Source organism: Gymnogyps californianus, chromosome 13 (assembly GCF_018139145.2).
Source record: "Gymnogyps californianus isolate 813 chromosome 13, ASM1813914v2, whole genome shotgun sequence".
NCBI lineage: Eukaryota > Metazoa > Chordata > Aves > Accipitriformes > Cathartidae > Gymnogyps > Gymnogyps californianus.
In genome coordinates, this window is record NC_059483.1 from 5,628,928 (window position 1) to 5,642,565 (window position 13,638).

The 13,638-nt window shown below is 41.0% G+C and overlaps 1 protein-coding gene across 1 annotated transcript in view; it reads left to right on the plus strand.

The window, feature by feature from the left end:
* The window catches only part of FOXP1 (forkhead box P1), a 197,494-nt gene that overhangs the window by 117,518 nt on the left and 66,338 nt on the right, over positions 1-13,638 (plus strand). The window contains exons 5-6 of the mRNA XM_050904489.1: positions 7,215-7,352; positions 8,477-8,566. Of these exons, the coding sequence (XP_050760446.1) occupies positions 7,215-7,352; positions 8,477-8,566 (228 nt within the window). The remainder of the gene's footprint in view (positions 1-7,214; positions 7,353-8,476; positions 8,567-13,638) is intronic.

A 13,638-nucleotide genomic window follows, 5' to 3' on the forward strand; every position in this document is an offset into this window, starting at 1 on the left:
GGGAAAGTCCTGACACCATAAGCTAAATTTGTTATTGTTTGGTAAAAGGCTTGGCTGGTTTTAAGGAGTTTGTTTGTTTTATTGAAAGCAGAACTGCATTACTGGAAACTACTTTGCTGTACTTCATTTAAAATGTCCTGTACTGTTTTGTTTTTATAAGGTGCTTACTTGCTCAGCTTCACTTTCCAGTTATAAGAAAAAGGAAAAAAATACATCATGCACTCATCTGCAGATCTAAAGTGGCCATGTAGAGAGTGGGGAGAGAAGCAGCACTGGCAAATATCTCTTCCCCAGCCTTTTTTTTTTTTTTTTGCCCTTTTTTTCTCTTTTTAACCTTTCCTCTGCTAGCAGGAGGATCTGTAGTTTGTACTGAAGTTGAATGAATGTTAGAAAACCCAGACTGAATATTGAACAAACAAGTGGAATTGCTAATTGTTTTGTGCACTAGTTTTGGACGGATTTGCCTTCATTGATTAGGTCAGATGCTCCGTTATTTGGGAGGGACAACACCCCTTCCTCCCCAAACTGACAACGGGTTTTAATTTTTAAGCTTTATCTTGCCCTTAAATCTGAAACATCATTGTTCAAATAACTGAGAACAAGGTAAACCAACAACATCAAAAAGGTCGGCTTCTGTGATTTCTCAAGGGCTTGTTATTTTGTACTTTCCAATTCTATTTGATGTCTTGACAAAACAAGATGACACAAGGGAGAATACATTAAATTTTGATTTTCATCTAACCTGTTACAGTAGTGGCAGCTTAATTTCTTTTACTTTTTACCGAAGACGGCTTTTTGTACAATTACTCTAATTGCCACGCCACTTTATGAGAAGGTTTCTTTACGGGTTTCCCATTTGCCTTGATTTTTTGAGGCATTTTTTTGAACGTGCTTTGACCTTTAACACGGCGAGCTTGCTGGTTGGAGTGTGTCTTCATTAGAAGTAAATCAGTGAATGGCAAGATTGTCAAAGAAGCAACTGATGTTTTCTCATTAGAATCTAATTTGCACCGTTGTGCTTAGCTGTGATGTTCAGCTGTAGGTGTCTGCCATAGGTGTGAAAAACTGCACATTTTAAGCAAATAAAGTTTACAACTGTTACAAAGGCTACAGTTGCAACCAGAGTGGCAAAGCCCAACCGAGTGTTTAAGCAGAGCTCTGTTTTGTGTGGGGAAATAAACAGCATGATTTAACCAGGTGAGTATTTTTCAAGAGCCCACTAATTTTTTTAGCTGGCCAGGACAATATATGTCTTCTCAAATGCCCCAAGTCTGAAGAGCAGGCAGCTACGGGTTCGACTCTTGCCGGAGAAAATACTCAGGGAGTGGAGAGAAGAGGGCTCACCCTTCCCTAGAAATCTCTGTCGGGAGTTGCAGTTCTTCTTAAAAATCTGCCATAGGAAGAGGGGGAAGAAAAAAAAAAAAAAGCCCCTCTGTATAACACTTCCTTTTTGCTTACATGAAATTGTAGGCATATTAAATGTTGCCAGTTCAATCACGGTCTTTTATTATTTAATTAAGCTCTCCTTAATGTATGTATGAATTAATACACAAATGTAAGGAGTCTGACATGATGATCATTCTCAGTATATTAAGGGTGGGAGAGAGGGTTTCAAGGGGTTTTCAAGGGCTTTAGGGGTATTTTGGATGTTTCTAAGCAGGATTGCTTTTGGTTTATTTGAGGCTTTTTTGGCAGAATATGTTGATCTAACATTTCCTTTCCTAAACTCTGGGAAAAAATAGGGAATTTTTTTTTATTTTATTTTTTTTAAAACTGAATCATTATAACATATCGCCACTGTTCGGAACCATGTGCAGCAGGTTATAATTTTTCCTTTTATGCTGGAGCGGGAAACAAAAACGATAACTTTTTAAAATGTGAAAAACGATGATGACAATCTCGAGGTTGAAATCTCACTCAGCTTATTAAATGAGTATTTGGTTGTGTGTGTTCCGGTTTAGTCTCTATTTGACAAATGTTAGATGTAGAAAGGATTTAATTTATGTAAACTTTATATTTTTATGCAAATTAAATGGGTATTTATTATAGCAGAAACAATTATCCTGGCACTTAGTGAGAAACCTGGTATGCATGAGAAGTGGTAGATAAGATCAGATGTTTCATTCTGTAAACAAATATGAAAATATTCCCGTTTTTCCTTAGCTAGAAGAGAATACTGAAGACAGCAGACATCCTGACATGCCGGGGAATGTCAGAATAGCCCATCGTACTGCCTTTTGTGGGTCAAAGGGAGATCTTCCCTCCTGATAAAATATAATAAACAAAATTATGATAATAAAATGCTAATTTAATTTTAAAGAGGGTTCCCCCCCCCCTTTTAATAGGGAGTTGTATTGTTACAGAGAGAACAGTTATGCTAATGACAGACTACTTAGCTGATTTTACATTAATATAATAAACATTACCTGTCTTAATGTGTTGTGCTGTATTATGGCAAAGTAACTAAGTCGAAAAGAGATTCCTTTTTGCATAATGAAACAGCATTGCAGTTTCTGCGTGAATAATTCTAACAGCGGCATTTTTTTGTTGTTATTTTGGAGGATGAAATATTATGTCGGAAATGTTTTAGTCTCGGGATGGAAGTTCTGCCTTCAGCACTTCTTATTTTGCTGGGCTCTGCTCTGGCTTGTGGCATCGTGCTTCTCTGTTTGTCAGTGTATCAGTGGTTTATCTTCTCCTGTGGTATGAGAAAAGCTGTTTTGCATTGTTTCAGCTGAGATTTTTTTACGTTTCAAATGTATTTCACGTAATAGCTTTCTAATAAGACAGCTCAAGTTAATTGTTTGTTTTTGCCTAGCTGTATCTATTTTTATTTGTAGCCTAGTATTTTTAACTGTTCCTCAGTGACTTGCTCTTTCTGTATTTGGCTATGTTTTGCTCCGTTTAACTTTTATCACAAAATCTTTAACCGAAGAATTGCTGTTTGGAAATCCGAGGTGCCTGGTATGAGGTCTTACTGAAATCAAGTTTGAACATACATCGCAGGAGAAAAGGATTTTCTGGCAGAGTTATCCTTTATGAATTAAGGAAATCCTCCCCATCTTCCATGCATGCCTGCTAACAGTTAACAGGACCACAACCGTATCCAACATCGAGGGCACGTTGTGTGAAAATGGCAGTCTTTTTTTTTCACTTCATACAAGATTAAACTACTTGAAATTATTTAGCTAGTATTTAATTATATTAATATCACTGAAAATGGGGGAATGGAGGTGATTAAATAGGACTAAATCATTTTCATCCCCGTGACCCTTGTCTGGGTTGTATGGAGGAGTGACAAATGCATCCCTGCTGTAACTCCGTTGTGAAGTTAAAGGTGAACTTGGCCCAAGTTTGTGGAAGTTTTCCTTGGTCGGTCTCGCCAAAATACGGCGTGTTTGCAGAGCTTGAAGCTGGGGGTAGCGGAGGGGACTGCGGGGGACAAGAGGGCTTTGGGGGATGCCGAGGAACAGCAGGCAAAACCCTGGGAGAAATAGTGTCTGAAAACAATTGTGAGTATTAAAGACATTTTTTGCTGTTGATGGTATTAGCATGTCAGCAGGTCTATACTAGTACAGCTCCGAAAGCCAAATTGCAGCTGTATTTTTACCTTTGCTGCCAGGTTTATATGCAGCTGGGTATCTACCACACCCTATTGTTATCAGTCAACAATACCAAAAGTAGTTCATTAATCATATCAATAACAACAATCGTGTTTCATGTGGAAAACAGAAATAAACAACTTAAAAAAAGATGCTCTGCATGCTAACTTAGCATTCTTTAAATATATCTGCCAGTAGTTTAATTTGAACTTCAACTCCCTGAAGGCAGTAAGACAGAATTATTTTAGTTCTTCATAAACTGCCTTCTGTGATTCATTGTTAACTCATAAAACACGCTCATTTTCATGTACTTAAACAGTTAAGCCATTTTTAAAGTTGGTTTGTAATTTTTTTTGGCAACACATTTAAGTTGACATCGGAGAGATAGAAATCTAAAATTAATTTATAGCCCTTAGTTTAGGTTTCATTTACTATCGGACAAAATATCAGAAATAAATATTTTTTATCTAACGTAATGTAAAGTATATTGCACAGTATCTAAAATAAAGTTTAGTTTTGACTGAATACACTCAAAAAGGGACCCATAAATATTAGAGAGCTGTAGTTAAGAACTTACATGACTGTTTTAAATACTATTGATTTAAACCACTGGCTAGATTTTATGAATCAAAGTGTAATTTCCAAGCTTTGGCTATATTTCTCATCGCTAAAGCACTCTCTCTTGTGTGCCTTTAGCAGCTTTCCAGACATTCAACACGGGATTAAATGATAGTAGTTACAATGATCAATAGGTTAAGACCGGTACAATCACTCTTACCGCTAATGACCTCGGTAGTAATGGGTAATAAAGTGTGGGCTATAATAGCCTATTGCTGGTGCTGCATGCCCTTTGATTCCTAGTATTACCAGGGACTAGCTACATGAAAAAGTTGGACGTTGGGAGTTAAGAGAGTGGATATATAGGCCATCATTCTTAACTATTTAAAGTCCTCAAACCGTACGTGTGCCCACGCTTGTCCGGGGTGTGCATGTCATTTTTAACACGGTAGTTTCTGGTTTATTTGAATTTGTTTGTAAAAGGTTTCCGTAAGTTGCTTTCATGATAAGCTGAAGCACAAACTTTGGCTAAATGTGGATGTTAGCCGTGTTTATAAATGGAAGGCAGGACCTTCTTTAGAGGCGCAGGTGTGGTGTGAAAATGTGGTTTCAGATGATAAAATGAAGTTGAACGGATCAATGCAAACTTGTAATCCTAGGTGTGCCATATATATGTAAAAAACACATATATATATACACACACACACACACACAAATTTTTTTTTTATTGTTGGTTAAGTGCCTCTGTTCTAGCAAAGAGTGTGCAGCTAGGAGATTCTTCACCGGAAGGTACATGGCCAGTTTTCAAAGGTAGGGCCAAATCCTTAGATTTATCCCAAGATAAACATGCAAAAAAGCCATGGAAGTGAATGGGAGTTGTCTCTGCATAGCTGACGGCAGAATGCGGCCCTTCGTATTAATCACCGATGTGTAGGGTTTACAGCACCCCACCCTATTCCTGTCTGTATCCCTGCTTGTCGTCATAAATCTGACTGAAGAGTATTTGTGTTGTCTGTCTTCCAAGAAGGGCACAGAAAACATACTTAAACATGCTTCCTCTTCTGTTTGCTCAGTCCAACTTCAATGAAAGGTAGTACAAACCCGAGGGTAAAGTAAACTTCTCTGGGGATGAGAATAATGAAGGTGAGTCATGCTTCGGGGCGAAGATAGTGACGGCAGTATTTAATTAAATAATTTTCTACTCCCAGAAAAGTTTTTAAAAGACTATGGATTAAGATATTCTGAATTAATGGGATTACCCATTCTGATGACTCAGTGTCCTCGGAGCTGGTCCTGCGTGGCGAGGCGGTGGTGCGGCGGCCGGCCGGTGGCTTTCCCATAGGCACGAGCAAGCGACGCCGGCCACGGGAAAATGGCCGCTGGCTTCGGTGGGACTGGCGTTTGACCCGTAATTAAATCTCCATTTGCCTGCGTTCACACTGGGCTGGACCACATTAGATATGTGGGAACGCGCTGTGCCACGGGGGAATGCACAGAGGACCTCGCCGTGTTTGCATTAATGGGATGTCGGAGGCGTGCGAGCCTTTGCTAGACTTTGCTCAGACAAATGTTTTCAAGGCAGTGTCTGGCCCTGGCACACAACGTGTACACAACAACACGGGGAGATGTGCCGTGTACATGCGTCTGACCTTCAGGAACCATTTTTAGTTCATCAAAATTAGTGATGCTGAGAAATCAGGACATCAGTGCATAATGACTGTGAAATTAGGAATGAGAGCTTGCTATGCAAATGACAGGACAAATCATGTGAAAAAGTCAAGATAAACTGCATATTAAGACATTATGTTACATAAAATTAATACTGCATTTCTCTCTTGCTTACTACTACACTGGAAGATATTTTTTTTTTAACTCCTTTATCTTCTGATCAGCTATTGTCTGCTGATTTTTTAAAAAGTGGTGCACAGAAAAAGTGCTAAACATGTTATTACCTTTTATTGTAATACATGAGATGACAGGAGATCCTTTTTAGCAAAGTATATCCTTTACTGCTTTTAGTTTTGTGCTGTCACGTATTTAATTTGAAACTATAGAAAAGTAAGGTGCTTAAATATTACTGTTAAAACTCATATGGGTTTTGTCTTTTCCTCTATTGTTTTTTTTTTCCTCCTTTTCTTTTCCTTTTTTGGGGTGTAGGGTAGAGGGGTGGGTTTCTAGGGAAATAGTCTTCTTGCATTACTAGGACTGACAAAATGGTTCTCATGTAGTCTGCAAATTAAACACAAGTGCAGTGATTATTTTGAATAGCTAAATTACATTCTAGAAAGCTTGCAGAATTCATAGCATTGTCATTAGGTATCCGCTTGAATACAATTTGTGTAACCTTGGCCAAGACAGCCTGTCATTTTAATGTCAGTGTTTTATCTGAACAAGACATCATCCTTTCAGATACAGTGTACAGGTTCCTTGCAAAGATGCCCGTGCAGAAACGTGTTAACAGTTGCAAATATGAAATGCTATCAAGTTCATCACTGTAGCTGTTTGTCACTGAAATGTCATGGAAAGCGGCTTTTAATGGTATCTCACATAATACGAAAGAATTGAAGACATCTGTATGCTGGGTGAATATGGAATGGTAAAGACATCGTGGTAGGGCCTTTCTGTTAAAATTGCATAGGAGTCTAGTGCTGTTATTCACATCACTGAGCCTTCCTTCAATTTTCTTAAAAACCTGTCGTAATAGGGTCTAGATCCCATCAGCACGGGATACTCGGCTGTTGGATTTCTGTACGGAAGGCAAGGGCTTTCTGGGAGGGAAAGGACCCAGTTGATGGTTTCTTGTAAAAACAAATAAATCTTAATAGGGTTTACCATATTGCTTGCTTTAAAGAATTCCCATCGCAATAATGTTTTTGCAAAAGGGGAATTTAGTCACCAGGAAAATGTGGTCGGTACCTCTGTGCCTGCTGCGGTGGGCTGTGAGGACTCTCTCGCCTTCAGCATGCCCGATGCCAGGCGCGGGGATGGTGGGCAGCGCGTTGGAGCTGCGGCGATGCGCTCTGACCCCCTCTTTGCTCTCCTCTCGCGCTTCAGGTTCCAGTGTCGGTGGCTATGATGACACCTCAAGTGATCACTCCCCAGCAAATGCAGCAGATCCTCCAGCAACAAGTGCTAACTCCCCAGCAACTCCAAGTCCTGCTCCAACAGCAGCAGGCACTCATGCTTCAACAGGTAATTGTTTCCTTAACAGCTGCTCAGGTGGCCCGTATAGATACCGGAGGGCTTCGCCTCCTGAAAGGTTCCTGGGGAAAGAAGCTGCCTACGTCTTGGGTCCGAACCTCGGAGCAGCTGTGCTCTGAGGTGAACTGACTGCTCTTTTGTTTTTAATTCTAGAAATAGCTACTGGAAACAGATCCAGGGAGCAGTGCTAGGAGTGTTTCCAAGATCAGCTAAATAATACAGATGCATATTTAAGTGTCAGGACTTCGGCAGATGTCCCTGTTGCTTTTGCCTGCATCCCCCAGAAAGCATGGTGTGCCGTGACTAATGGGAATAAACAAGGTAGTAGGGTGATATTTCCCGTTTTAGACCTTATTATGTCCATCTGGAACCGTAAAGGACTATGGAAACGGTGGCAATAAAAGTGAAGAGGTTTGCAAGCCTTAATCCGTTTGATTTCAGCCGACGTATGCCGGGCGGTGTGTCAGTGTTTCTCACAGCCCGTGGTCCTTTTTCAGCTGAAAGTTGGCCACCGACAAGCCCCGAGGCTCCGTTATCGTAGGGTACGGCACAGCGGGGGCTCATGAATCCCGGGCGGGCGTCAACATCCGCCCCAGCCCAACCTTGCGTGCTCCCTCCTGCCTGCCACGCTCCCTCCTGCCTGCCACGCTCCCTCCTGCCCACGCCGGAGCGCTGCCTGCACCGCGCACATCTGGGGAGCAGGGAGGAGGAGAGTATTTCCCAGGATGTCTATGCATGTATTGAACAACACTTAATACAGTCAAACCCTATCATTTAGAAAGCATGTATGTTTCACAACAGAGATTCGCCAGGCTCTCTCAGCAAGGGCATTTTGGCTTTGTTGTTACAATCAAAGGTCATTCCTTGCCTTATTTTAATTAGTTTGTGTAGAAAATGGTATGTTTTTCATCAGTTCATTTTGGAGATTACTTTTCAAACGATAATGCCAAGAATAGTCAGTGTGCACTGAATTTATTGTTGAGTTTCAAACTAAAGGTCAGACCATTACAGATAAAAGGATGCTATTTTTCAAATCACAGTTTGTGTGTTACACCAAAAGGGACACTGAATTGGCTCTCCACTTTGTTACTTACCATCTTTCCTTTTCTTTGTAGCAGCAGCTTCAAGAGTTTTATAAGAAACAACAGGAACAGTTGCAGCTTCAACTTTTACAGCAACAACATGCTGGAAAACAGCCTAAAGAGGTACAGACAATACCCATTTTACTTTCAAACCACAGATCCCTGGGGACTGTCTAGTGGCTATTAAACTGTCATTCATGTTATAAATGATTGCACAACTGAACTGACTCTGTCGGGTCTCAGCTTTCAGATTTAGAGTTATTGTCCTGTTTTCGCCTGTATTTCCCTGTGCTTTCCATTTGCTTGCTGCCACATATTTTATAGCAGGGGACCATGCCTTGATGTTCGGTATGAGTACTGGAGCAAGCATCTAGACTTGTATCTTGGGAGAGTGCTTTTGGAAGTTAGTTATGTTGTAAAGGGGAGGGGGCAAGGCAGCAGGCCCAGATACGGTGCTGTCCTCTCTGTTCAGGGCAAAATGCCAAGAGACGTTGAGTTTGGGCTTGCAGTTTCCAACCGGAGAGGTTCTGGTTGCACGTTCCGCACAGCACGGGCTTAGCGGGAGGGACCGGACTGGAGCAGCATCGGTGGTGACGCCGAGAAGCAAGGTCTGAGAGGCAGAGGTAGCACGGGAACGCTGCCTGTTCGTGGCACGGTGGCAGGAGACCTCGCTCTGATCGGCCACCGTGGTCCATGGCAAGAACGGGACGAGCCAGGGTAGTTTCTGCCTGTCCTTTAAATACACTTTCCTTTCAAAATACCTGTCACGTCCTAAACTTTGTTTGTTGATTTTGGTGTGCTTAAATTGAATTTTGCTGCAGTTACATTTCTTTTTAAGGCACCGAGTTCACCGCTCTAGTCACAAGGAGTTGGAGACTTTCGTGTTTGATCTGACATCAGTGCTGGCTTGGGTAGATCCTAGAAAGCTGCCTCTTGGCACGAGACGCTGCGTGATGTCCTGCGATAGCGGCAGCACTTGTGTGTCACTTTACAAGTGGCGCTGCTCGAAGCGCGCACCGATTTCTAACCCCCCTCCCCCCGAAATTTCGGCGAATCGTGCCACCTGTGCCAAGTTTCAACCCAGAGTGAATTTTTCCAGCTGAGTTATAAACCCCTGAAAATAGGGGGGTTTATAATGGAAACGCTGACACAACCTTAACCATAGCGCGCTTACGGGCGCCACTATAATAAAAAGGGAACAGATTAAAAAGTGTCTAAAATGTAAATCTAAAGGACTAACAGTAATTAAAATGGAAATGGCACAGGGAGGGAAGGCATGTAATTGTGAGATATCAGTGTGCAGAATGCTCTCAGCTTTGTTTTGCTGGCTGTTTTTCTAATTCAGTAGGGCTTACTCATCAGTGGCAGTTCAATGCGCGTTAATGACTCTGGGATGCAGGCATCACTCTGGACAAAGAAATGATTATTGTGCGGTCAAAAGAAGTTCAAAGACAAGAAGGGAATTTCAGTTTTTTCCTTAGAGATCCACATTCAAGAGCATATAAATTAAGCCAAATGTTAAAAACCACAGTCTGAAAGCTGACTTCAAAGTCACAACTCTCTAATTAATGAACTGCGAGCTTCAGTTTGGACAAGTCGTGGTTTGATGCGCCCATAAATCAACATGACAGGTCTGTTTCACAGTCTCAGACAGCGCTTGTCATTGAGTCACATCAGATGTAAACACAGCAGAAAAAAGAGGGAATATGAAGGAGGTGCAATTGATCAACAGAATTGGTAAAAACCCACTTTTGAAACGCATTATGCATGATCACAGGAAATGGCGATAGCCTCAAGAGGCTTTCTCCTTCTGCTGTTGCTTTTTTGAATCAGATTTCTAACAGCCTTCAAAAGGGAGAATAAGAATTATGGAGCTTCTCCCCTGTGGCTGGCAGGCAATAACCCCCTGTTGTTATTTTGTGCTTCTTTCTTTTCAAAGGCGTCAAAATTTAGTTTTTTAAAGATCTTTAACTCTATATTTGAAGACAAACAATAAAGGGCTGCCACTGTCATTCTTATCAGTTACCAGGGATTGTATTTTTTCTTTCTGTTGCCACTTCTTATTAACCTCTTATTTGGTCTATTAGACATAGTTTTGAATGCAAGCCTGCATGCTGGGAGAACATGAAAGTTCAGATGAGCTCAGAGGGCAGATAAAGAAATTTGAAGGGGAAAGTTACACAGCAGAATGAACGATAAAAGTTAACTCTTCTAAATTGCTGTTGTCAGACAGGAGAGCATCTCAGACACAAAGATGAGGGCTTGGAGCTTAAAGAAAAAAATACTTTGTGTTAAGAAAGACGAGAAGGGGAGTTAGACAATGTGATGGCATTTCAATATCTAACACACTGATTTACTGTGGTCACACTTCTGATATTACACTATCGAAAGCAACAATAAGAAAGGACTCCTTCCTGTTTCACGAAGAGCATTTTAACACGATAGTTGTTAAGGGAACAAGGGGCCCAAGTCTCTTCAGCTTTTTCTAGGGTTTTGAGGGGGTATTTTTGCTGATGGTTTTAGTAGAGGCCCGTTTCAACGATGCGTTTCATCCCACAGGTTTGTTCAGCCCCGTTTTTCTTGCCTTAAGGAGGTTATTCTTGCTAAATTAGCATGCAAGCGGTAGTCTTTTTTTTTTTTCCTCTTTTTTTTTTTTTCTTTCCTTCCCCTCCCCTCCCCTCCCCTCCCTCTTGTACTAAAAACTGACGGTCAGGTCACATGGCGAGCAGTGCCGTGGTGGGCACTGGCGGCTGCCGTGCTAACGAGGGTTGAGTTTGTACCTTGACAGATGGAACAAGTGTATTCATGTACTGCATCCCCCAAGTCATTTTGTTAGTGCCTTGTCCTATTGTACTGTCGTGAAAGAAGGAAAACACAACAAATCTCCCAAGCCCCGCTGCTGAAAGGGATCTGACTCCCAAGCAGGATAACAGACGGACCCCAGTAAGGTTTCTGGTGGGTTTTACTCAAGGGCTGCGTGGCGTAGCAGAAGGTGAGCATTGCATAGTGCCTGATAGTGAGAGCAAGAGGCTCCGGGGCGAGATCTGAGCCCTGCGCCCGCGGGGCTGCCTCTCCCCCAGCAAAGTCGGGTCTCCCCAAGGCAAGGGGGGCTTTAGAGCCGCAGAAGGATCCCGCTTGGTGCTGTGGCGCTGGACGGAGCGGTTTGTTTTCCGAACAGGGCCGTTTGTCCTCCGGCAGTTGTGACAGTTTATGTTAGGCAGTAGGGAGTAACCTAAGAAAGGAAAACAGACCTTTGACAGAAGCTTTAGGGAGGGGATCAAAAATGCAAGTTTTATCAGGATATTTCAGCATTTTAACACTGACTACTGACCTGACAACAGGACTGCACTGAGACCTTTTTTGTATGCATTCAATTGTGAGAAGTAAACAAACTGCCTTGTATCCTGTGTTTGGTAACTGGGTGGGGAGCACAGTTTGGCAACGTGTCTTGCTTTTAAATTCTTTCTTGGACAATGGGCCTTGTATACTTTTATATCCTGGCTTTTCAAAGTAGAGAGTGTTCAAGAGCTTTTCTTAGGATAGCTGAGAAGACAACCAAACGGGCATCAGTCAATTTATAATAAAGGGGTTTTTTAAAAAAACAAAAACATGCTAACTTTACACTTAGATGGCAAATAGGTAAAACACAGCTTACTGTAACTAGATTTTTATGTAATACCATTTATTATATATAAATATATTAGTGTATATCTAATTAGAAAATGAATATTTATGGAAGCAAACATTGCTTTAACTCTTAATATAACTGTTGCTGGGGCTTGCATTTGTCTGGTGCTGTTGCAAATAGTTGCAGCAACTGGATCTGTCTGAGCAAGCTGTTGCAAAGAAATGAAAACTCTCTGAGTCTCAGAATAGCTAAACGCCTATTTGTTTAACTGGGTTCTTGAAGTCCTAGATTTTCTTTGGAAATAAGATAAATTGACTTAAGATAAATAGACTGACTGACTGTCAGTACAGTTGTGGGTATACAGTTGGTTGCAGTATTAAGGTTGATGGGGCATGGTGGTACAAGAAGGTGGGGGCCAAACCCCTGGCTGGTGTCCGTCAGTCCCGCTCCTGCAGCTCTGGTGGATTTTTTTCCCTGCTTGACACCAGCAGGGAATGGAGCCAGTGATCCTCTGGCTTGGTGTCAAGGAAGGGCGACAAAAAGCTTGGGATCTGGCTGGGGTTGGTTTGTGAAAGTATGCAGTTTTGTAAGAGTTAATTTTCTTTCCATAATTGTTAGCCATAATGTGTATAAGACCTCCACCTTGATATGATTCCTAGCAGATTAGGGATATTAGATAATTTCCTTCTATTTATTGTACTACTGCACTGTATTATCTTTCTATCACTCAGATAATTACTAAGGAAATCTACATTAATTTTTTTTGGCTAGCACAAGGAACTGCTAAACACTGGCATGATGTATTGATGTTTTACACAACAAAAGTTTTCCTCCTGTCATTGTACAATAAATAAAAAGATATTTATCAAAATGCAAAGCCTTTCATGGATTTTAAAGAACAAAGCAAATAAAATACAAGATGAGCATGGAAGCAAAACCTAGAGGCTTCCTTAACTGCACAAAATTAAGGACTCTGAAGCCTGGAGTACTGTACATATTAAACACTCACATTCAAGTAAGATGTTGTTTGCTAAATTATGAATGTGTGTAATTAAAATCTAGTGGCTGTTTCTATGAAAGATTTACAATGTTATTTCATCGTTTGTCATGGCTAATTAACAATATTAGATGAAGTTTTTCTTCTTCAAAGGTCTGATTTTTTCTCATTTATTTATGTCAGAAGTGATAAACAGAGTAGTTAAAAGCTTCTCCGGGTACAGTAGTGAGAAAAGCAACATGTTCTTTTACACCTCGAAGGTTCAAGGTTCACATCCCTGTGGAGTAAAGCAACTCCATCTTCTTTCTAGAGAGAATAATTAAAATTTTCAAAGTACAGAAGTAGCAGCCTTAAATATAGCACAGAATAATTCCGAACATAACAGAAAGTATTGTGGCGCTTGATGGATGAATAAGAGTGAGTAAGTATAAAATACCATAAATTAAGCCAGTTGTATTGCCTTAATAGTTGAGACAACCCGTGCATGAGCAAACAGAGTACAATGCAGAGTTGGTTTTCATTACGTCTAAGTGTGATGTGATTGTGTGGTGTGATTCTCACGTTATGCAT